This window comes from Canis aureus, chromosome 5, assembly GCF_053574225.1.
Source record: "Canis aureus isolate CA01 chromosome 5, VMU_Caureus_v.1.0, whole genome shotgun sequence".
Classification (NCBI taxonomy): Eukaryota; Metazoa; Chordata; class Mammalia; order Carnivora; family Canidae; genus Canis; species Canis aureus.
In genome coordinates this window covers 76,770,258-76,792,472 of record NC_135615.1, presented here as the reverse complement: position 1 = coordinate 76,792,472, position 22,215 = coordinate 76,770,258, and the positions used below count along the sequence as shown (strand labels likewise).

The 22,215-nt window shown below is 49.1% G+C and overlaps 1 protein-coding gene across 4 annotated transcripts in view; it reads right to left on the bottom strand.

The window, feature by feature from the left end:
* Positions 1 to 22,215, bottom strand: part of ASAP3 (ArfGAP with SH3 domain, ankyrin repeat and PH domain 3) — a 49,387-nt gene that overhangs the window by 10,161 nt on the left and 17,011 nt on the right. For all 4 annotated transcript variants that reach the window (XR_013380578.1, XM_077899165.1, XM_077899164.1 and 1 more), the window contains exons 2-10: positions 13,406 to 13,478; positions 13,169 to 13,314; positions 10,211 to 10,285; positions 9,001 to 9,050; positions 1,968 to 2,079; positions 1,691 to 1,776; positions 1,182 to 1,257; positions 935 to 1,021; positions 645 to 754 (exon numbers count right to left, since the gene is read on the bottom strand). Coding sequence is in view for 3 of the 4 variants with exons in the window: in XM_077899165.1 (XP_077755291.1) it covers positions 645 to 754; positions 935 to 1,021; positions 1,182 to 1,257; positions 1,691 to 1,776; positions 1,968 to 2,079; positions 9,001 to 9,050; positions 10,211 to 10,285; positions 13,169 to 13,314; positions 13,406 to 13,478 (815 nt within the window). In the remaining variant the exon portion in view is untranslated. The remainder of the gene's footprint in view (positions 1 to 644; positions 755 to 934; positions 1,022 to 1,181; positions 1,258 to 1,690; positions 1,777 to 1,967; positions 2,080 to 9,000; positions 9,051 to 10,210; positions 10,286 to 13,168; positions 13,315 to 13,405; positions 13,479 to 22,215) is intronic.

Here is a 22,215-nt window from a genome sequence, read left to right as displayed (position 1 = left end):
AAATACTAATTAGTATGACAAAGCTATTCTCCTCTGATTAAAAACTGATTAGTAAGTAGAAACTTGAACACATCCCATGGAGCCTTTGCATTTCACACGCTGATTTTTTTTTTTTTTAAGATTTTATTTATTTATTCATGAGAGACACAGAGAGAGATAGGCAGAGGCACAGGCAGAGGGAGAAGCAGGCTCCATGCAGGGAGCCAGATGCAAGACTTGATCCCGGGATTCCAGGATCACGCCCTGGGCATAAGGCAGGCACTAAACCACTGAGCCACCCAGGGATCCCCTATACGCTGATTTTTTTTAAACCAGGGAGCAAGGCACAGTCAACACTTTCATATTCCAGGCATACTCAGTATATTATAGAGGTTAAGGGTAAGGGCCTGGAGAAGGTCTAGGGCATGACAAGTGCTCAGTAAGTGCCATCTGCCACTTTTCCTTTTCATATTAGGAACAATGGTGACTTCTAGCAGAAGCTCATGTGCCTAGGACTCTGATGGTTTTGCATTGCCAGGGCGGAGGGTCCTGGAACCCTCAGTCTATGTAAATGATGAGAACAGTCCCATTGGGCAGCTCCACCAACTGTCACTTACTGGCTGTGTGGCTTTGGGCAAGTTACTCAAGCTCCCTGAGTCACTTACCCATCACTCTTCTTGTACAGAAAGCCCACCTTCTCTGTGCCAAACTGCTTGTTGCCTTGGTGCTGATGGATGCTGTAGCCACCTCCTGAGTTCTTCCGGCTCAGGTTCTCCTGTTCCTCGGATAGGCAAAGGAGACCTTAGGGCATCTGGGTGGGAAGAGCCTTATTCTGCAGGGGTCTTTCTCGAGGACACTTCTCAAGGGACCTTTGAAGTGGGGTCTTCCTTCTCTCCCCCCCTCCACGGTGGGCCTTGGGAGAAGGTATTCATTTGGGGATGATTCAAGAGCTGACCTCTCTGCTCTCAAGCTGCAGTGTCCCTCGGAGGGAGTCCCGGAGCTGGGTCAGCTTCTGTAGCTCCTCCTCCTGGGCTTGACGCAGCTGTGCAAAAGAGGGCAGGGCCCCACTATCAGCTGGCAGGTGTGCTAGGTGCACAGCCCAGACCAAGACTAGCAGGGTGGCAGCCAGCCCCTCCACACCCACAGATTCTCCTGGAAAGACAGGGGCTTGACCAGGTGCCCAAGGGTGAGGCCCAACTTACTGCATGTACAGAGGCTGCCAGCTTCTCGATGAAGGGGGACAGGCTCTGAGCAGCCTTCCAGCCATCTTGGAAAAAGCTAAGAGGTATGAGGCCAAACAAGGGATGAAAAGGGTGAGCATGAGAGAAGCAGGAAGTGTGGGAGGAGGTGCTCCAAGGATCACAGGGCACCTGGGGGCAGTCTCCCCTGCCAGCCAGGAGCCGGCTCTCTGGAGCCAAGTCGTCTGGGTCCAGATCTCACTGACAAGCTGTGTGATGTTAGTAAATCTGAGCCTCAGTTATCTGAGGATATACAGAGATAATAACACTACCCATTCACAGGGTTGCTGGGGATGGAGCAGGAGCAAATGCGTAAAGCACTTAGTGCCTGATACATGGTGAGCACCCACTAGAGAGCATAACCAACAAGGCACGGACACACAGAGTCCTCAAGGGCCTGGGGACGGGCTTCGTTTTGCGTTGCCTGAAGGGTTAAGGGGTGAAATGGGGGTGCGGACAGGGAAGAAACCTACTTGTGCTGAGCGTGGAAGAACTTGATGAGGCTCTGCAGGAAATCGGGACCCTGCTTCATCTGGCTCTCGCCGGCTCTCAGCAGATACTGAGGAAAGAGCAGGGCCAAGGGTGCAATGTGAGCAGCAGTGGCAAGGGGCCACCATCACTGAACTTCTTCGCCACCACTGAACCTTAGTGATGTCTCTCTTGGCCAGGACCTGTGACTGGACCCCTGGGGGCTCAGGCGGGGAAGACAGACACATCCTACCCCACCCTCACCCCTGCAGCACCCCTTACCTCACACATGTGCAGCTGAAAGACGCGCCGCTCTCTCTGCGTGTCCTGGGCCACCTCCCCAAGGCTCCCTCCTGTCACCCGGGCCCGGTCCCTCTCCTTCTCCAGCTTGGCCCTAGGACCCAAGGAAAGAGAGGCCTGTACAACTCTCGCTATAGCCCCTTTCACGTCCCACCACCTCTCTGTGCTCCCTTCTGCCACAAGCACACGAGAGTGAGGGGGCCCTCTGTATGCCAGCGGTGTATATGGCAGGGCTGGGGAATGAGGGTGAACAAGGAGGATGATCCAGGAGTCCCCAAGCTGGTGGTAGAGAAAGATGCAGATCAAATCACAGCCTTGGAGAGGGCAAGGGGAGACTAAAATGGGGATCTGACCTCATCGGGCTGCTCAGGAAGTGCGGTTGGAGGTGAGATCTGAAGCCTGAGAAGCCGCCTGGAGGAAGCCAGAAGCTTCAGACTGTGTGAGAGCTTGAGGCAGGAGGCATCAGGGCTCGGGAGTGGACGTGGGGAGAAAGTGGTTCCAGGGGAGGTACAGAGAGGCACCAGATAAGGCAGGGTCTGATTCGGATCATGTCAGGGTTCCCAAGGGCAATGGGCAGGAGTTGAAGGTTTTAATGCAGGGAAGTGATGGGTTTAGGCGAGGACCAGGTGGGTTTGGAGGTGACCAGTATGATTTTGCTGGAAGGGATTTAGGACCTTGTGATTTAAAGGATCACGAAGTGCCTTCATACTTCATATTTGAGCCACGGAGCTTCCCATTTAAAGCTTAGGAAACCCTTGTTCTTTTCTTTGTAAATGAAGACGCCTCCCGTGCTTGTAGCTAAAAGTAACCTGGGCCTTGCCCCCACAGATCTCAAGGGTTGGCCGTTTTCTTCGGGGATGGGTGGATCAGTGCATAAATGATTTCCTGGAAATCCCACACCCATCATACCACCCACTCTCAGCCAGGAAAGCGTTTCCACATCTGGGGCTGGGCACATGTAACCGCAACTCCTCCGTGAAGATGTCTTGCTTATCAGTTTTGCTTTCAAGTAGGTGCCAGCCCTGAGCAAAGACAGCTGTGGGATACATTACAAGCATCACTTCCCCTCTCTGAACCTGTCTCCTCATCTGCAAAATGTGGGGATCCTAATTGGTACCCAGATGAGACAGAGGATGCAAAAGACCTAGCACACAGAAGACCGTACAGCTATTATTATCATAGGTCCCTCTAGGCCCTAGTTTTCCCATCTGTAAACTGGGGAAGCAGTGGCCTAGGCATAGTTTATTTTGGCTTTAAAGTTCCAGGCCTTACCGAGATCTGGCCTCCAGGATAGTGTTTATATGCAGAATCTGTCCCTGGAGATCCATAGAGTAGTTTCTCAACCATGGAACTAAAGAAACTTTGACCAGATAATTCTTTGATGTGGGTGTAGATAATTCTGTGGATGTAGGATGTTTAGCAGTATCCCTGACCTCTACCCACAAGCTGCCAGTAGCATCTTCTAGTTGTGACAGCCAGAAATGTCTCCTGGGGGTGAGGTGGGGGTGCAAAATCACCCCTGAGTGAGAACCACTGCTTTAGCGTGCAGTTCTATAGGTTTTCTAGAAAAAAATTCCTTAAGAGTGGCTACTTTTCATTTCCCTAAGGCTTTATCATATCCTGAGAGGGGAGACTGTAACAGGGTAGTGGAAAAGTTGAGGTGGGGACTGACCCTGCGAACTGGGCCTGGGGGTCACAACAGATGCTTTCTGTGGGATCTGAAGATGAGCAGCAGAGTGGTGATCGCTAGGCCTGCAGCATGTCAGCAGTGAGCTTGGCAGCTTGCTAGGGAGCGCGGGAGACAGAGCAGGCAAAGCGGCTGGAAGGGGCAGGGGAATCTCCCATATATGTTGCTACCCTAGCTTTCAATAGTAAAAAAGGAAAACTAAGCTAGACATCTATTAGTAGGAAGTAGTTAAATAATTATGCTATGGCCAGCTAGAGGAATACTATGCAACTGTTAAAAAAGGACAAGGAAGCTCTATATGTACTAACATTGAAAGACATCTGGCTCCAGGGGGTCCCTGGGTGGCTCAGCAGTTTAGTGCCTGCCTTCAGCCCAGGGCATGATCCTCTAGTCCCAGGATCGAGTCCCGCATTGGGCTCCCTGTGTGTAGCCTGCTTCTCCCTCTGCCTGTGTCTCTGCCTCTCTCTCTCTCTCTGTGTCTGTCATGAATAAATAAATAAAATATATTTTTTTAAAAAGACATCTAAAAATAAATAAGTAAATAAATAAATAATAAAAAAGACATCTGCTCCAGAGTAAATGGATAAAAAGGAAACACAGTATGGTACAGTGGGTAGAAATGCATAGTCTGGGTTTGAATGGCAGCTCTCTCACTTAGCCTTTATAAACTTTCTAAGCTTCAGTTCTCCCATGTCAGAAATGAGACAAATAATGCCTTGTTCTCAGATGGTGTAATGCATGGTACAGTCCCCGGCATATGGTCAGCCCTCAAAACAGCTGGATTATGATGATGCTAATGATATAGATGATTCTGGTAATAACCACTGGTAATTCCCTTCTTTTTTTTTTTTAAGATTTTATTTATTCATTTGAGAGAGAGAGCAAGCAAGCACGCAAGCAAGGGGAACAGCAGAGGGAGAGGGAAAAGCAGGCTCCTCACTGAGCAGGGAACCCAATGTGGGGCTTGATCCCAGGACCCTGAGATTGTGACCTGAGCTGAAGGCAGATGCTCAATGGACTGAACCACCCAGGCACCTCTGATGATTCCTTTCAATAATGTTTTTTTTTTTTTAGCATACTTATTTATATTTATTTAAATTTTTTTGGAATAGGCTCTAGTGGAGATTAAAGGACAGAAACTAGTTAACTAAGGATGAAGACAAGCTGTAAAGTACCATGCATGGCTCCATGAATTACCATAGCTCTGTCCCTCAGCCTCAACTAAGGTAATCTACAGAGATTTACCCTCCCAAGTCTGACATTCCCCTGAAATGACCTGCCACCTCATACTACTAGTTGGGGAATGCTTTTTATTCGCTCACACCCTGGCCCAAAAAGAGCAACTCCTATTCCCTCTCTGCCCTCAAAGTTTCACCAGTATTTTATGAACATTTCAAAAGTTGGAGATATTTTATTTCCTTTGAAGGGAGTTGCTGCAAGAGGAGTAAAATGAATAGTGAGCAAGAAGTAGGGAAATGCTAGTTACTGAGGAGACTAAGAAAAATGGAGAAGGGGACACTGGGGACAGCCTAGTATTCAGATGGGGAGTGAGGGGGTCAGTGAGGAGGACGGTGGGAGAGGAAAGGAATCAAATAAACCCTGCACCTGCCAAGCTGACACCTGGAACCGCCTCTCCTGCGATGCCTCCTCCAACCACCTTTCCCTGCACCTCAACAAAATTACCTGTCTTTTCTGCCACCCCAGTGCTGATACTGTACCTACGGCACCATCACTTTGTATTTTCATCATTTATCGACCCACCTCTCCTTGCTTACAAACCAGCAGGATCCACTAAGGTAGGGATTGTGGTGGTGCTTTTTCCCCTTACTTCTTTCCTATAAATTGGAGAAAATAATAGCACCTTTCCCAGTCAAGGGGAGTAAATCTGATAACAGATGTAAAGAGCTCATCACAGTTCCCAGAAAAAAGGAAGCTCTTAGGTAAGTATAAGTATCAGCTGCCATTATGACTAATTATTATTTTTAAGCACTAACATGTGCTGGGTGCTCCACCAAACCCCTCACGTATTAAAGCGATAACCCCATGAGGCAGGAACCATGTAAAACCCCATTTTACAGCTGAGAAGCCTGAGGCTGGGACAAGTCACAAATCGCTCAGCTGTTAAGTGCTACAGCTAAGATTTGAATCCAGGTCTGTCTGATGCTGATGCTATGGCCTCAGGGACGGCACTAGTAACCAAAACTGTGCCTCAGATTTGCTCCATCCATCCTTCCCTGCCTGGCTCCTCCAGCTGGTGACAGGCATGGTGTCTTTTTCTTTCTTTCAAAATGTATTTATTTAATTTTTAAAATTTAATTCCAGGGGATCCCTGGGTGGCTCAGCGGTTTAGCGCCTGCCTTTGGCCCAGGGTGCGATCCTGGAGTCCCAGGATCGAGTCCCACGTCGGGCTCCCTGCATGCAGCCTGCTTCTCCCTCCTCCTGTGTCTCTGCCTCTCTCTCTCTCTCTCTCTCTCTCTTTGTCTATCATAAATAAATAAATAAGAAATACATTTTAAAAAATTTAATTCCAGCATAGTTAACAGATGGTGTTATATTAGTTTCAGGTGTACAGTATAGTGGTTCAACAATTCTGTACATTGCTCAGTGCTCATCACAGTAAGTGATTTATTGACTTATTTGAGAGAGTGCATTGAGTATGAGTGGGAGGAGAGGGAAGGGAGAGGGAAAGAATCTGAAGCAAACTTCCCACTGAGTGCAGAGCCCCACACGGAGCCCCAGTTGGGGCTCGATCCCACAAACTTGAGTTCACCGCCTGAGCCGAAACCAAGAGACAGTCGCTGAACAGACTGAGCCCCCCCAGGCGCCCTATAAGTGTACTCTTTAATCCGTATCACCTGTTTCACTCAACCCCCTGCAGCGTATTTTCTGATAAGGTCACAATCAGAGATTGTTTTACACAAGATGAAGCTGAGACCCAGAGAAGGGAAGTGATGGATTGTTCCAGGGTCAGGAGGATTGTCCCCATCTGGTCAGGGGGATGTGAGGAGCAGAGGCTTAGGCTCCTGCCTCCTGGCCCCTTGCTGTGTTATCCTGGTCTCAGTTCTGGCTCAGAAAGATGATGAATAAATACTTGTTGACCTGCAGTGCCAGGGGCTGAAGAGGCGTTGTGCTTATTTCATCTCCACATAACCCTACAAGCTATTGCTGGCCCCATTTTTCAGATGAGGAAACAGACCTGCCCATAGAACAGCCTAGAAAAACTAGGCCCCTGCATAGGGCCTGGGATGCCTTTCTTAGCAGCTCCAGGTAGAAAGGGGATACCCCCTCTTCTACGAGCAACCAAGAAGTGAGACTCCTGGTGGTATCCGACAGATGCTATTCTGGGGCCTTCCAGGTGCTGTCCAGTCTGGTTTGGTAAGAATGAGGTAGAAATGACACAGTAACCCAGGGCTCGCCAACAACTAGCTATCTCTGAAGCCCTCATAAAAAGGAGTGTACACAGACACCTGTGTCAGGAATGTAGCTCAACCTATGTAACGTGCACGGCAGGAGCCAGGAGGCCACGGAGCATGGCAGGAAGAGCAGTGGACTCAGAAGCTCTGGGTTCTAGTCCAGACCCTGGTGATAACTCACTGGATAACCTTCACCAAGCCTCTCTCCCCATCAATTACAGAGTCTGTTCTTTAAACAAACCCTTACAGGTGAGATCAAGATGGAAATCTGGTAAAAGCAGAGGTGCTTGGAGGAGGTCAGTGGAGCAGGGCTTATTCTTTCCATTTGGTAGATGGTGTCCTGCGAAGCTGAGGGCCTAGTCAGGGTAACTCACGAAGATGCAGGCCCTGTGGTGACCCCACATCAAAATCCCAGGGACAAAGACTGCCTGCCTGTGCATGCCCTTCCCTAGGGCTCTCATGAAAATGAGAGCAGATGGCCATGCCCAGCACAGCTCTTACACCCTTCACCCCAGAATCTAGATGCACAACTGCAGTGTAGACGGAGATGCTGCTGGCATGGGGAGTCCTGGGCTTCCTTCAAACTCGGGAGGTCCCCGTGGCCCTGGGGCTGGAGGAACAATAATAAAGCTCCAGGTTCTACTTCTTAGAATCAACCCTACAAAAGGAATAATTGTGGGTGGGAGCAAAGGTTTAGTTCCAAGGATGCTTCCCCAAAGACAGGGGAGACAAAATACGTTACAGATCGTGCATATGTTGGCACACAGTGCCCCATTCAAGTGATGTTGCATAAGAATATGTAATGTTGTAGAAAGATGGTCATGATGTATTTTTCAGTAAAAAAGACAAACAAAAAAACCCAGTATGATTATTATGTCCTCAATTTTGTAAAAATATTTCTTTATATATAGAAAAATGACCGGAAAGATGTTAATGTTTTAGTTTTGGAAAATAAGAATTTTCCTCTTGGTTTTGGGAGTTTCCCCTGCCCCCACATTTTTAAGTGATAAAACGACAGGGTTTGTCCAAACTATCTAAAAATATTCAAACAACAGAGTACTGGCTAGTACCCAGGTGGCCCTCATCTTCTCCTAAGGATAATTAAATTTTTTTTCTTCTTTTGCTTCTCCTTATTTTCTAAGTCATTCACAACGGACCCATATGGCTTTTGCAAAATGCAAAGAAAACAAAATTTTACAAACAGCAAACGGTGATCTGAGGTATGGTAGGCCTGCCTGAGCCCCAGCAGAGTCCTGCAGACAGAGCCCAAGGAGTCTCTGCTCTGGGGGAACTGGCTCCTTCTGTCCCCATGATGATTCAGTAGCTGGTGAGAGGTCTGGAGTATGGTGTGTACCCAAGAGGCCTGGGTATGACACTGACTCCCTTTCCTCCTCTATGTCCACCCAACTAAATGTTCATAGACACCGCCTGGTATTACAGAAAGAGGATCAAGGAGTGTGAATCCCACTTCTACCTTGCCTACCTGTGTGGCCTTGGGCAAGTGACTTAACCTGTCTGAGCCTCCAATTCCTCCTCTGACAACTGGGACACTAACACCTCCTGGTTGGTGGTTGGGAGAATGAAGTGGCTGGCACGCAGAGGTATTCAGGAAACGGTAAGTGGCTTCTTTCCCTCCCTCTGCCCGAGTCTGGCACCACTGGGCAGGTAGGCCTCTGAGAGTAGCATCCTGGGGTCCCTTCATAACTGCTCCTCTTTGGTGGTCTCACGGTCCAGCCCCTAGACTCCCATCAGGCCTGGGCATAAATTACCCTGGGTAAACACCTCTAGAGAGTGAGATGAGTGCACTTTGGGGTGACATGTTTGGGCAGCATTGAAGTTCTCCTCGGTGTCAAGCCTCCTGCTGCAACACCAGTATTACTCCCCTGGGCAAACCACCCTGACCACAGCCACTTACATTTTGGCTTCATAGTCCTTCCACGCCTTCTCCAGCTGCTTTTTGGAATCCTGTGGTTTCAAAAGAACAATTTCCCCAAAGGAGGACTTGGGGTCTGGAATCAACAGTACACTTTGCTACCTTTAGGGTGACTCTGTAGTTTCATGCTCCCCTATCCCCTATGCTGCTCAGCCATACTCCCAACTAACCCCTCTCCCAAAGTCCTTACTATAAACCTCACCCCCCCCAAAACAGATCCAACTGGCCCCATTTTTCAAGGCAGACCCTCTCCTCCCCTAGTTGCTAAGAATCAGCTGGGCTTGGTGGGCCTTGGCCTGAGGTGTGGGAAGATTCTGGGGGTCTGCCCTAAGTCCTCTCCCTCAGAAGACGCAGACCACCATGAAGATGAGGATGGGAAGATGAAGGTCAGACTCCTCCCCTAACTCTATCCCACCCGTTTCTCCTGCCTGGTACTAGACCATCCTTTCAACAGGAAGGGGACAGGTAGAGGGACATATGCACAGAGAGGCTAAGAAGTCTACCCAAGGCCACACTGCAAGCCAGGGAGACCTCGCTGATCCTTGGCCTAGTTTGCCCAAGCCTCATCCGGTGGGACAGCTCACACCCTTCAGAATTGCCCCAGTCAGCCTGGTGAAAAAGCCGCCTGGCTGGTTTGGGTGGTTCCCAGGCCCCTGGTGGCCTCAGGCAAGAGGGAAGCCTCTGGGGGTGTGGGGGGAGGACAGCTTCTGGCCAGGGCCTCTGGGGCAGATTTCTCAGGGAGATTATTCTGTTACTTTGAGTTCTGCTCTGCCTGGAGATGGGAGCTGCCAGGTGCAGAGAGGAGCCAAGCATGGGAGTCAGGAGCCCCAGATCCCACCCTGGCTCCTCCACCGACGAGCTATGTCAACTGTAAGGCTACCAAACTCCCTGAGCCTTGGTTTCCTTGGCTGCAGAAGAGGGATGACAGTGCCTACAGAACCCACCTCGGGGTGTTGTTGTCTGAACGGGCTGACCTATTTCACTTAAGGGCCCAGGCAGATGGGAAGTCAGCCATCCTAGGCTGACCCCAGAGCCAGGCCTTCCTGTCCTTCCGAGGGTCCCTAAAATGGGGTCTGCACTCCCACCGTGACAGCCTCACCTGACCTCCTGCTTCAGCCCAACCAGGCCTGTTGCCCCTACAGTCTCCATCCTCCCGCCTTTGGGAACCCCCACTCCCCAAATGGGAACTCACCTGTCGCCCGTCCCTCAGTTGCCCCTTCAAGAGACTGTCCAGGGGGAATGAGACAATGTTGTTCAGGTTCTGAACCTGGGAAGAGCAGAGACCCCCCCCATACCCCACCCTGGGTGACCATCTGTTCAGCCCCAAGGGGCGAGGGCACAGGGAAGCATAAGGAGGCGAAGGACAGCGCCAGGGCTAGAGGAGGTGGGGAGAGAGAAGTGAGGGTGGAGGGAGCAGGGGCGGGAGGCCAGACTCCCTAAGAGCTGTTACCCCTGCCCCTGAGGAAGCCGGCCTCCTCACCTCCCAGCCCTGGAACATCCAAGTCAATCCCATCTCTTCCTTTGCCTTGAGTACCCTCACTTGTCCCCTCACACTCTGACTCTGAAGGCCCCTGAAGTGCCCATCTGTTGTGTGTATCTGGCTAGCTCCTCGTCTCCCCCTGTCACGTGGGGAACCCTCCCCCTGTGGTCACACGAGGTGAACACAGGAGTCAGAGCTGACCAGAGTGCCCCATCCTCAGGCTGTAGTGACTGGATCAGGCACCTGACTCAAGCCAGCCAATCAGGATCCTTCCTGGAACTTTCTGCTAAAGTCAGGGGAGAAAGACTCTTTCTTCTGATAATATTGTGAATCTGGGTCTGCTGGGCCATCTTGTCCACTGAGCAGACACAGAGAGAAACTACCTAATAGAGAAAAAGCCTAAAGCCAGTGGCATACCTGGATTTCCCATTACAAGGGCTTATCAATTTCCTTTTTAAAAAATCCTAGTTTAGGGATCCCTGGGTGGCGCAGCGGTTTGGCGCCTGCCTTTGGCCCAGGGCGCGATCCTGGAGACCCGGGATCGAATCCCACATCGGGCTTCCGATGCATGGAGCCTGCTTCTCTCTCTGTGTCTCTGCCCCTCTCTCTCTCTCTGTGACTATCATGAATAAATAAATAAAATCTAAAAAAAAAAAAAAAAAAAAAAATCCTAGTTTGGAAAAAAAAAAAAAAAAAGATCCTAAGTTGAGATGAAGTTCTATCATTTTATAATCCAAACTGCCTATCTGATAGTTCAGCTCACCTTTCAAGGTACATAGCTTGGGTCACCTCTACTCCAGGAAGCCTTCCTGACTTGGAGACTGACTCCAGGCCTGACATGGCCTATGCTGACCTTCCTTTTTTAAATAAATAAATAAATAAATAAATAAATAAATAAATAAGAAAGAGAGCACAAGTAGGGGTAGGGGCTTAGAGAGAGGGAAAATCAGACTTCCCACTGTGCAGGAAGCCTAACACAGGGCTGGATCCCAGGACCCTGAGATCATGACCTGAGCTAAGTCAGACACTCAACCAACTGAGCTACCCAGGCACTCCATGACCTTCCCTTTTCTGAACTCTGGCAGCACCAGGTGTCTGACCTAATTTGCTGGGTTCTTCTTCTTCTTCTTCTTGTTTTTTTTTTTTTTAAGATTTTATTTATTTATTCATGAGAGACACAGAGAAAGAGGCAGAGACACAGGCAGAGAGAGAAGCAGGCTCCATCCAGGGAGCCTGATGTGGGACTGGATCCTGGGTCTTCAGGATCACGCCCCATGCCAAAGGCAGACGCTCAACCACTGAGCCACCCAGGCATCCCAAACTTCCTGGGTTCTTGAGTTTGTGGTGCACTGCTGTTCATGCTTGGTGACATCCCACATCTGAGTTCCTGCCTCCCCCACTTGACTGTGGCTCTCAAAGGCATAGCCTCTTTCCTGTGCCACTCTCCCCCTCCAGGACACTGCCCAGCACAGAGGAGACCCTCAGCAAACCCTAGTTTGATCAAAGCAGGGAGAAAAGAGGTAAAGACAAAAGCAATCACAAATTCAGTTGAACTCAAAAAGACCTCCATAGAGGACAGTGTGAGAGGTAGGGCTAGGCAAAGTGCTATAATAGTGACAGACGGCAACAGGAACTAATACTGAGTGCTTACTTAACTCATGTAAAACCTCATCATAGCTCTGTGAGGTGGGCGCCATTATTAGCCCAATTTCACAGATGGGGCCCAGGTAGATTGAGTGACTTGCCCAGGGTCACACACCTAGGGAGCAGAAGAGCAGGGATTCAAGGCCTGAGTCTAAGCCTGAGGTCGGGTGCTCAGTCACTCAGAGGTGATGCAGCCAGGGACCAGGCAAGGGAGCGAGTAGAGCCATGAAAGCCAGTCCAAATGCCGCGGAGCCTGGTGAGACATGGGCTTTCCTCAGGGGCCTTAGTCGGGCTTGTGTTCAGATGCTGGAACCAGACAAGCTGGGTTCAGATCTGGCTATATGAGCTTGGGCAAGTTACCTGACTTCCTGCCCTAGTTTCCTGGCCCAAAAAGTGGGGACAATAATCAAACCAAACCCACAGAGCTGTGCTCCAGGATGAGTTAACACACGTGAGGTACTGAGAACCATGCCTGTTCACGGGAAGAGTTTGTATCTCAGGAAAAAACCACAGGCAGGAACCTGAGGGCACTGGGCCATGTGCAGGAGCTAAGATGCTTGTTGGGGGCAGATGGGGGGTAGGTTCTGGGCTTTGGGGACACAGCAGATGCAGCTGGGAAAGCAGAGGGCCACGGGGGTTAAGGGGAGGCAGTGGCACAAAGACAGGAACCCCGGAGTCTGCCCTCCCTTCTCCCAAACCTCCTCTGGGGAGTCCTCTCTTTGTGGGGCTCTTCCCTGCCATGAAGAGGGGCATCTTCCTCTCTGTGGCTGGACACTCACCACAGAGGAGATGGAGAGAGAGCGTGTGAGAGAAGACTAGAGAAGACGTAGGGGAAGTCCGAGAAGAAGAATGCAAATGGTAGGTCAGAACTGGAAAGGGAATTGGGTCATTGGTCAAGGTCAAGGGAGACCAGAAGTCAAGGGCAACCCTGGAGCAGGGTGGAATCTTTCTCAGTTGGCTCTTAGACTCACTTGATTTACCCTGAGCCTAGGCTAAGGGCTGGCTGGGAAAGGAACAGGGCCTCACCAGGTTCTTGAAAAGCGCGGCCACCTCTCGGGTGAACACAGCCAAGTTCAGGAAGCCGGTGGACAGCTCATGACTGTTTTGGGACAAGTGGCTGTTGCCTAAGGACTCTACAGCCTCTCGGTACTGCTCCTCATTCTCCACGTGGCCTGTGGAGGTAAGGAAAGGCAAAGTCAGTTCCACGCAGGGGCCGAGGAAGGGGCTGCTTGGCCAGGTGGGGCATCAAGCAGGCTCACTCACCAAGGCCGGAGCTGTGGATCACCCGCACAGCCTTCTTTATTCTCTGCAGGATGGCCTGGTCTCCTTCCAGGATCTGGAAGCAAATGCAGACAGAGTTCAGGGATGCTCGGCTGGGAGGGGTGCCTGACTCCAGGATCCCACCCTTCAAATACACATATAATGTTTCTTCCCTGGGGTCCCCCTGCATCCCCCACCAAACATAAATGGACCACCCTCTTCCTCCCAGACCACACAGGACACCACAGATCAGTCATAGCACTCCAAGAAGACCACAGACTTTTGCTCTGAGCTTCCTGATTAGCTATCTGTGAAAATGAAGGCTGCCTCTCAGGGCTGTTAGGAGGATTATGTGATGAGATGATGCACATAGGGCATCCCTGGGTGGCTCAGGGGTTTAGCGCCTGCCTTTGGCCCAGGGCGTGATCCTGGGGTCCCAGGATCGAGTCCCACATCGGGCTCCCTGCCTGGAACCTGCTTCTCTTTCTGCCTCTCTCTCTCTCTGTAAATAAAGTCTTAAAAAAAAAAGAGAGAGAGATGATGCACATAAAGGGTTCAGCTGGGTGCTGAGCACAGAGTGTGTCTTCTGTCTGCAAAATGGAGATGCAGCACTCTTGGAGGTGCTGAGGGTATTAATTCTGTGACAAATATATACAAAATGCTTAGAAAAGACCAAAGGAGAGAATGTGGACATCTCTGTATTCTCGAAGACACAGATGAAAGAAGGCTTGTTCATCAAATCCCAGGTTCAATAAACAGAAGGGGCCACACTCAGCCCTGACTGGAAAGAACTGGTGGGACAGCACCAAGCAACCTCTGTGGGTTGCATAACAAACAGCAGGTGGTGGGGGAAGGCCAGGAGGTGGGAGGCGGAGAAGCAGGTCTCACAGGCCTTAGTGGAGGCTCAGCCCAAGATCAAAATCTCCGACACACTCCTCTTTCAGTGGGTGCAGAAGTGCCAACCTCACGGACCCCTTAGGAAATGCTTAGTTAAGTTGGAAATCACAGAGCGGTAGGGCTGAGAAAGGGCTGACAGAGCCACAGATGAAGAGACTGAGGCCTAGAGAGGCCAGGGCCTGGCCCAGAGCCAAACGGGGGCAGCAGCCTAGCTGGGCTTCCAGGGGCTGCTCCAGTACAGTGCTCCATCCACACACCCATCCACCCTCCCCAGGCCCACCCAGACCCCAGCCCCACCTATTTTGTCTGGTGACTAAGAAGGGAGCAGAGTTTATTGCCAAAGAGTTACCTTCAACATGACAAGGGTTAGCAAACATGTTTGGAAGGGTTTCTCCAAAGATTCTATGTGATTCGCACAGGAGGGCACACACAGGGAGGACGTCAGGGGTAATGTGGAGAGTCTCCGCAGCCCGTGGCATGTGGGAAGCTTCTGGAGGGAGAGGGGTCTGGTTTTGAAGCTCAGCTCTACTGCCCAGATGCTGCGTGACCCCAAGCAAGTCTCTTATTCGCTCTGAGCTTCGTGATCAGCTATCGGTAAGGCCGACGAAACGATGCCTGCCTCTCAGGGTTGTTATGAGGATTACAGGGAGGAGATGATGCACAGAGAGGGTGTAGCTGGTGCTGAGCACAGTGTGTCCTCAAAGAACCGTACATATGATCCTTACCCGCACCTGCTGCTGCCGCTAGAAGGGTCCATCAAATTATGAGTACTTTTCCTACAGGGACTAGAAAGTGAACATTCTCTTCCCTGAGTATCAATTTCCTGTTTGGGGCATGTGGTTTTGGGACAGTGGAGGCCCATCCCAGGGCTGAAGAAAAAAAGTCAAGGCATTAGGGAGCTGGGGGGAGAGAGGGCCATATCTGAATCAGCTAAGGAACTAAGACACTCTACCGGAGAAATAAAGACAAGAGGGGAGAACTGGGACATCACTACAGATGTCCCTGAGGATCCAGACGAGGAAACACGCATTCACCAAAGCCCTTGATCCCCATCTTGGGACTTGAAAGGGAAAGCTAAGACATGATTAATTTACGGAACGAATTCCTAGGAGACTTAGAAAACTCCTAGAGGGACACCTGGGTGGCTCAGTGGTTGAGCATCTGCCTTTGGCTCAGGGCATGATCCCGGGGTCCTGGGATTAAGTCCCACATCAGGCTCACCGCAGGGAGCCTGCTTCTCCCTCTGCCTATGTCTCTGCCTCTCTCTGTCTCTCATGAATAAATAAATCTTAAGGAAAAAAAAAAAAAAGAAAGAAAAGAAAACTCCTAGAAAGGGGGCACCTGGGTGGCTCAGTTGGTTAAGTTTCTGACTCTTGATTTTGGCTCAGGTCATGATCTTGGGGTCCTGGGATTGAGTCTCACATTGGGCTCCACGCTTAGCAGGGAGTCTGCTTTTCTCCTTCCCTCTGCCCCTCCCCCGGCTCATACACACACACACACACACACACACACACACACACACACTCTCTCTCTCTCTCTCTCTCTCTCAAATAAATAAATAAATAAAATTTTTTTTTAAAAAAAAGAAAGCTCCCTAAAAGGCAGATCCATGTCCCTAGCATACAGAAAATACCCAATAATTGTTTACCTAAATGAACGACATCTTGCAAAGTCCTAGGACATGGACCTGAGAAGTCTATGTCCACGCTCTAGATTCTTTTCGGGGAGTCTCCCATCCCATGACACCTATTCTCGGAACACTGTCCCCCCCCCCAGAGGTGGGTCCTTGTTACCTTGTTTGTTCTACCCAGAGTTGACTGGACCAGATTGGACACCTGACCCAAGCTAGCCCAAACAGCTTCTCTCTCCAAGGAATTTGGAATTGGGCTCTGGGAAGCTGGCTAACTGACCTGAAGTACTTAGCTGGGACATCCTTCCCACCATGCGCAAAGAGAAGAGAACAAAGCAGATGTATAGAAAGAAGCAAATGAGACCCATGCTGCCGCAGAAAAGCAGAAGAAAAAGGCTGCTCTGGTTTCTGGCAAATCTCCAGACCCCACACCCTGAGAGGCTCCTCCACACTTCCTGTCCTTGGGTCTTCGTGCTTAAGCTGTTTTAAGAGAATCTCTCTTCCCTGCAGGGTGGCAGAGACTGCTGGTTGGCTTCCAGTCTCCATTCTTTCTTCTTCCTTAGCAATAAGATCCCTGACTTTTCAGATGGCCACTTGGTCACTCACAAGATAGACTACATTTCCCAGCTTACCTTGCAGCTGAATGTAGTCATATGACTAAATGCTGACCTATGTCATGTTGTGGATATTTCATTTGTTAGCTTTCAGAAGTATTCTTAAAAGGAAGGGAGGGACTACACACCTATTAAAATGGCCAAAATCCAAAATACTGACAACATCAAATGCTGACGAGGCTGTGGAGCAACAGGCACTCTCATACACTGCTGGTGGGAATGCAAAATGCTGCAGCCACATTGCTAGACGGCTTGGCAGTTTGTCACAAAACTAAACATACTCTTACCATATGATACAGCAACTGCGCTCCTTGGTATTTACCCAAATGAACTGAAGACCTATTTCCACATAAAAACTTGCACGTGGATGTTTATTGTAGTTTTACTCATAACTGCTAAAACTTGGAAGACAATGAAATAGCACTAAAAAGAAGTGAGCTATCGAGTCACAAAACACATGGAGAAATCTTAAATGTATATTTCTGAGGGGTACCTCAGTTGGTGGAGCATGTGACTCTTGATCTTGGGGTTGTAAGTTCAAGCCCCGGGTTGGCTATACAAAGTTTCCTTAAAAATAAATCTTTAAGAAAATGTATATTATTGAGTGAAAGAAGTCAATCTGAAAAGGTTGCATATTGTCTGATTCCAACTATGTGACGTTCTGGAAGAGGCAAAAGAATGGACACAATAAAAAGATTAGTGGTTGCCAGTGGAGGGAAGGATAAACAGGTGGAGCACCTGGATTTTTAGAGCAGTGAAACTATTCTGCACGACACTGATGGCAGATACATATCACTATGACTTTGTCAAAACTCAGGAAATGTACAACAGCAGGAGTGAACCCTAACTATGGATCTGGGGTGATAATGATGTGTCAGTGTAAGTTCACTGATTCTAACAAATGTACCCCTCTGGTGTGGGGCAGGGACAGTGCGGGAGGTTGTTTGTGGAGTAGGAGGTATATGGGAACTCTTTATACTTTCTACTCAATTTTGCTATGAACCTAACAGTGCTCTAAAAAATTAAGTATTTTTTAAAGAGGAGGGATGTCGGGTGCCTGGTGGCTCAGTCTGTTAAGCATCTAATTCTTGATTTCTGCTCAGGTCATGATCTCAGGGTCATGAGATCAAGTCCCACATCAGGTTCCACAATGAGTGTGGAGCCTGCTTGAGATTCTCTCTCCCTCTGCCCCTCCCTTCTACCTGCACTCTCTCTCTCTCTTTCTCTTAAAAAAAAATAAAGGAGAAGAAAGAAAGGAAGAAAGGGAAGGGCACCCTCTGTCATACCTTTCTCCTGGCTAGAATGCATTTGTGATGTCTAGAGCCATCTTGGACCATGAGGAAGAAGCCATGTGTTGTGGATGGTGGAGCAACAAAGTGGTAGCCTTGTCCCTGGTGATTGGGGAGCCACTCTATCAGCCCTGGACCACTTATCTGAAGACTTCTTTCATATGGAAGAGAAATAAATGTCTATCTATATGAGTCACATTATGCTAGGTGCCCTATCATTTGTGACTGAAGCTAGCTCTAGCTGGTACAGGCAAGCAAGTCACCTTAATTTCCAACAAATTACCACTTGATGACCTTGTCAGACATATATCAGGAAATGACTTCTTGGCAAGATACCATTCCTGCCCCTACTGCTCTGAGCAACCAAGGTTCACATCTATTCATTCATTCATTCATTCATTCATTCAACTGGTTATTGAGTGTCTGCTATGCATTCGCACTCTGTAAAAGACACAGTCTCAACTCTCCAGGGACATCACTATCTAGGGGGAGAAAGAGCCATATAAGTAGATACCTGCAATGTGATTAGAGCTATAATAGAAGGTGGACAAGGCATCCGGGAGCCCAGGGGAAATAGGGAATAGCCCTTAGGAGAAATAGGGAAAAGCTATTAAGCTGTGATCTTGATTGTAGGCAGGGGACAGGCAGGAAAGAGACTAAGGGTACACTGTGAGGTGGTGTGGGGAGCACTTGGTATAAATGGTAGGATTGCTAGACAAGGGGGCTTGCTCTGGGAAGAATGGGAAAAGGGAGGAACGTCATTCATTTGTTCGTTCATTCATTCATCCATTCGTTGGTTCACTCCAACAAGCATCTACTGGTGCCCATTTTAACCAGGCATGGCTCTTTTTACAAGAGGCTCCCAGATGTATAAATATAGAAGTGTTCAAAGAGAATTTTTTCTTTTTTTTTTTTTTTAGATCTTATTTATTTATTCATGAGAGACACAGAGAGAGGCAGAGACACAGGCAGAGGGAGAAGCAGGTTCCCTATGGGGAGCCCGATGCAGAACTTGATCCCAGGACCCTGGGAACACGCCCTGAGCCAAAGGCAGACACACTCAATCACTGAGCCACCCAGGTGCCCCAAGAGAAGAGAATTCTAATCACCCTTTTCTCAAGAGAATATCTGAATACTACTCACACTGGGGCATAAATGACTGATAATATCCACCCTCTATGATATAATGCTAAAGCCAAAGAAATACAGCTTTAAGGAGAAAATTCTGCTCATAGTCTGGGGATGGGAAGGTATCTGGGGAAAGGCACAGTGGTTTCCAGAACTCCTGTAATGACATTACTGTAGCACAATGAGTCACAGGCTGAGATTCTAGCCCCAGTCTCCTCAAAACTACCTCTCCTGGCCATGTTAGCACAGCAATCTCCAAATATCCTCTTCTTTAAAATAGGAGAAACATAATATAATATTTTTATATTCTCCACTGAACCCGCAGGGTTACTGGTGAGGCTTACATGAGATCTCAGGCATGGCAGCCTGTGCCAAGGCTTGAGGCATTTGGAAAAAATTAATGAGTGTGAATCTTACTGTGGTTTGCTTTCTGCCTCTGTATGAGGTCAGCCCTCATTCCCCATGTCTGAGACTGGATAGGTTAGAAACAAACAAACAAACAAACAAAATCAGTCTCTGGATTCAGGGAAGTCTCTTAAATCCTCAAAGTGGGGCCGCTGAACCATCAGCATGATCTGGACCTTGTTAGAAATGCAAATTCTTCAGCTGAATCAGGAAATCTAGGGGTGAGGCCCAGCAATTTGTTTTAACAAGCCCTCCAGGTGACTCCAATGCCCGCTAAAGTTTGCGAATCACTGGTTAATTCTACCCTTGAGATGCAATAAATCATCACAGCTGAAAGTATGGGACTGGCCCCAAACTACCTGGCTGTGAATTTCAGCTCCATTAGGGACTTGCTCTGTGACTGCTCTTGCCTCAATGTCCCCATTCATGAAATGAGGATGATAATAGTTTCTACTACACAGGGTTGTTAGGGAGATGAAATGAATTCCATAGGCAAAATGCTTAGAACACCATTATTTGATAGCTAATAATGTTACCTATTCCAAAATTAAACTGAATTTGGTTAGGAATTTCTCAACCTTTCTCGAGCTAATTAAAGATCCTCTCCCCACCCGCCAATGATCCTGCTCAGCAAGTTGTGTGAATGACAGGTGCAGAGGGGCCACTGGCAGTCACACAGAACAAGATGGTACATGTTGTGAACGTCTGTGCTGTGCCAGGCACGTTTCTTGTCATCCTTCCAGCCACCCTCTGAGGTAGGCATCACCACTGGCATTTTATAGAGGAAGCTGCTGGGGGAAAGAACATGTCTAGGTATGGTCAGGTCACATAATGCCGAACACTGGCAGAGTTGTAACTGAAACCCAGGTCTGGCCAAATCCAGGGCTGATGCTCCTTCCCGACCACCAAAGCTGCCCCACAGAGGTTAAGGGGCATGGCTTCTTTGATCTAGGGACTGGGTCTACCTCTGAATCTGAACCCCAACTCAAGCGCCTCTACTATATCCCCTCAGCATCCCTCAAACAGGGACGGGGCAGGTAGAGACTTGTGACAAAAAAAGAGGGTGGACCATGATGCCCCAACTGCAAATACTCCGAGGGCTATCCCAACTTGTGCATGTTGGGCCTGAGGAGGATTCTCAGGGCTGAGAGGTGGAATTTAGGGAGAAAAAACAAATTTCAGCTTAGGAAGAGGTTCCTAAGGAAGAGTAAGCGACCCTTGGAGAGAGTGAGCTCCCCCCCACTTGAAGTATTCAAGGACTTCAGGGAGTAGACCATGACTCAGGCACTGGCATTGGGATTAGTAGCGATGGCCATTTAGATTTCTCTCAAAGCTAAGGGTCAGCGGCTCCATGCAGGAGCCTGGGCAGGCGTCAGGCAGAGGCAGGGCAGACACAAGACCGTCAGGGACGTGCCTAAACTTGGAAAACCAGCTGGAGTCCTTTGGGCAGCCTCGCCTGGCTGGCCCTAGACAAAGGCTGAATTCCAGCTGGTGGCACTGCCCCTTTGTGCCCCTACCTCCCCCAGCCGGCCCCCCTCCCCACACTGTGTCTGGCTCTCTGATTCGTGTTCTCCACAAGCAAAAGACTACAGATGGCAGCACTAGGGCCATGCCCAGCTGCCCTGCTTGGAAGGGCCTTCTGCATACCCCCCTCCTGGGTTAGGATTCATCAATAGGACCCATTCTTCATTCCTGTAATTTCCCAGAGCCAGCTGTGGTAACCATGGCGACTCAGGCAAGGGAGCAGAGCAGCAAAAGCTAGGGCGTTGGGAGCTGCTGATTAAATTTCACCATTAGACATTCACTCCTTTGGATTAGTATAATATGGAGCATAGGCACCACTTTTGTGGCATCATTAATCAATCTCAGTATTTTTCCCACTGACCCTGGACTTAGTTCATCATTCTGCTAATATTCTCCCAGGTAGCCTCTACCGGTTAAACTAGAATTGGCACAGGAGATAAAAACCACTTTCTTTGCTTTGGCCCACCTCCACAGTACTCAATCACAGAATATTAGAGATAATCTAACATTACCTCCTCATCTTACAGACTGCAGACCAAAGGCTCAGATGAGTTTCTTGCCTCAGATCTCAGAAATGTAAACAAACTAAGGAAAGAATACAAACCAACACTTTTACAGACTCTACAGTTTACAAAGCAGTTTCACATCCATCCTGTAAGACCCACAGCACCCCAACAAGGCAGTGGCTGCCTTTGTTCCCATCTGGCTGAAAAGTCAGTGAGGCTCAGGGAGGTGAAAGAGGTTGCCTGAGCTCACGGTCACAAAGTAACAGAGATGCACCTGGGACCAGAACCATGAGACTCTAACCCCCTTGTCATTTCGAGTTGCCCAGAACCCAGATGTCCACAGAGTTACTCCCCAGGCCCCATGAAGCCACACTCACACAAAGCATTAGAGACCAAAAAACAAGTCTCACAGATTAGCATGACCACATTCCAAACCTGTATGCAGCGTTAGGATCAACAAGATACAAAACCCAGAGCACCCAGGTGGCTCAGTTAGTTAAGCATCTGCCTTCGGCTCAGATCATGATCCCAGGGTCCTGGGTTCAAGCCCTGAATCAGGCTCCCTGCTCAGTGGGGAGTCTGCTTCTCCCTCTCTTCTCTGTTCCTCCCCCTGCTCATGCTCTCTCTCTCCTGCTCCTCTTTCTATCTCAAATAAATTTAAAAAAAGATTTTAAAAAAAGCCACAAAAAGTCTTTAAAAACATTCTTGAGGGACGCCTGGGTGGCTCAGTCAGTTAAGTGTCTGCCTTTGGCTCAGGTCATGATCCCGGGGTCCTGGACGGAGCCCTACGTAGGGCTCCCTACTCCGGAGGGGGCCTGCT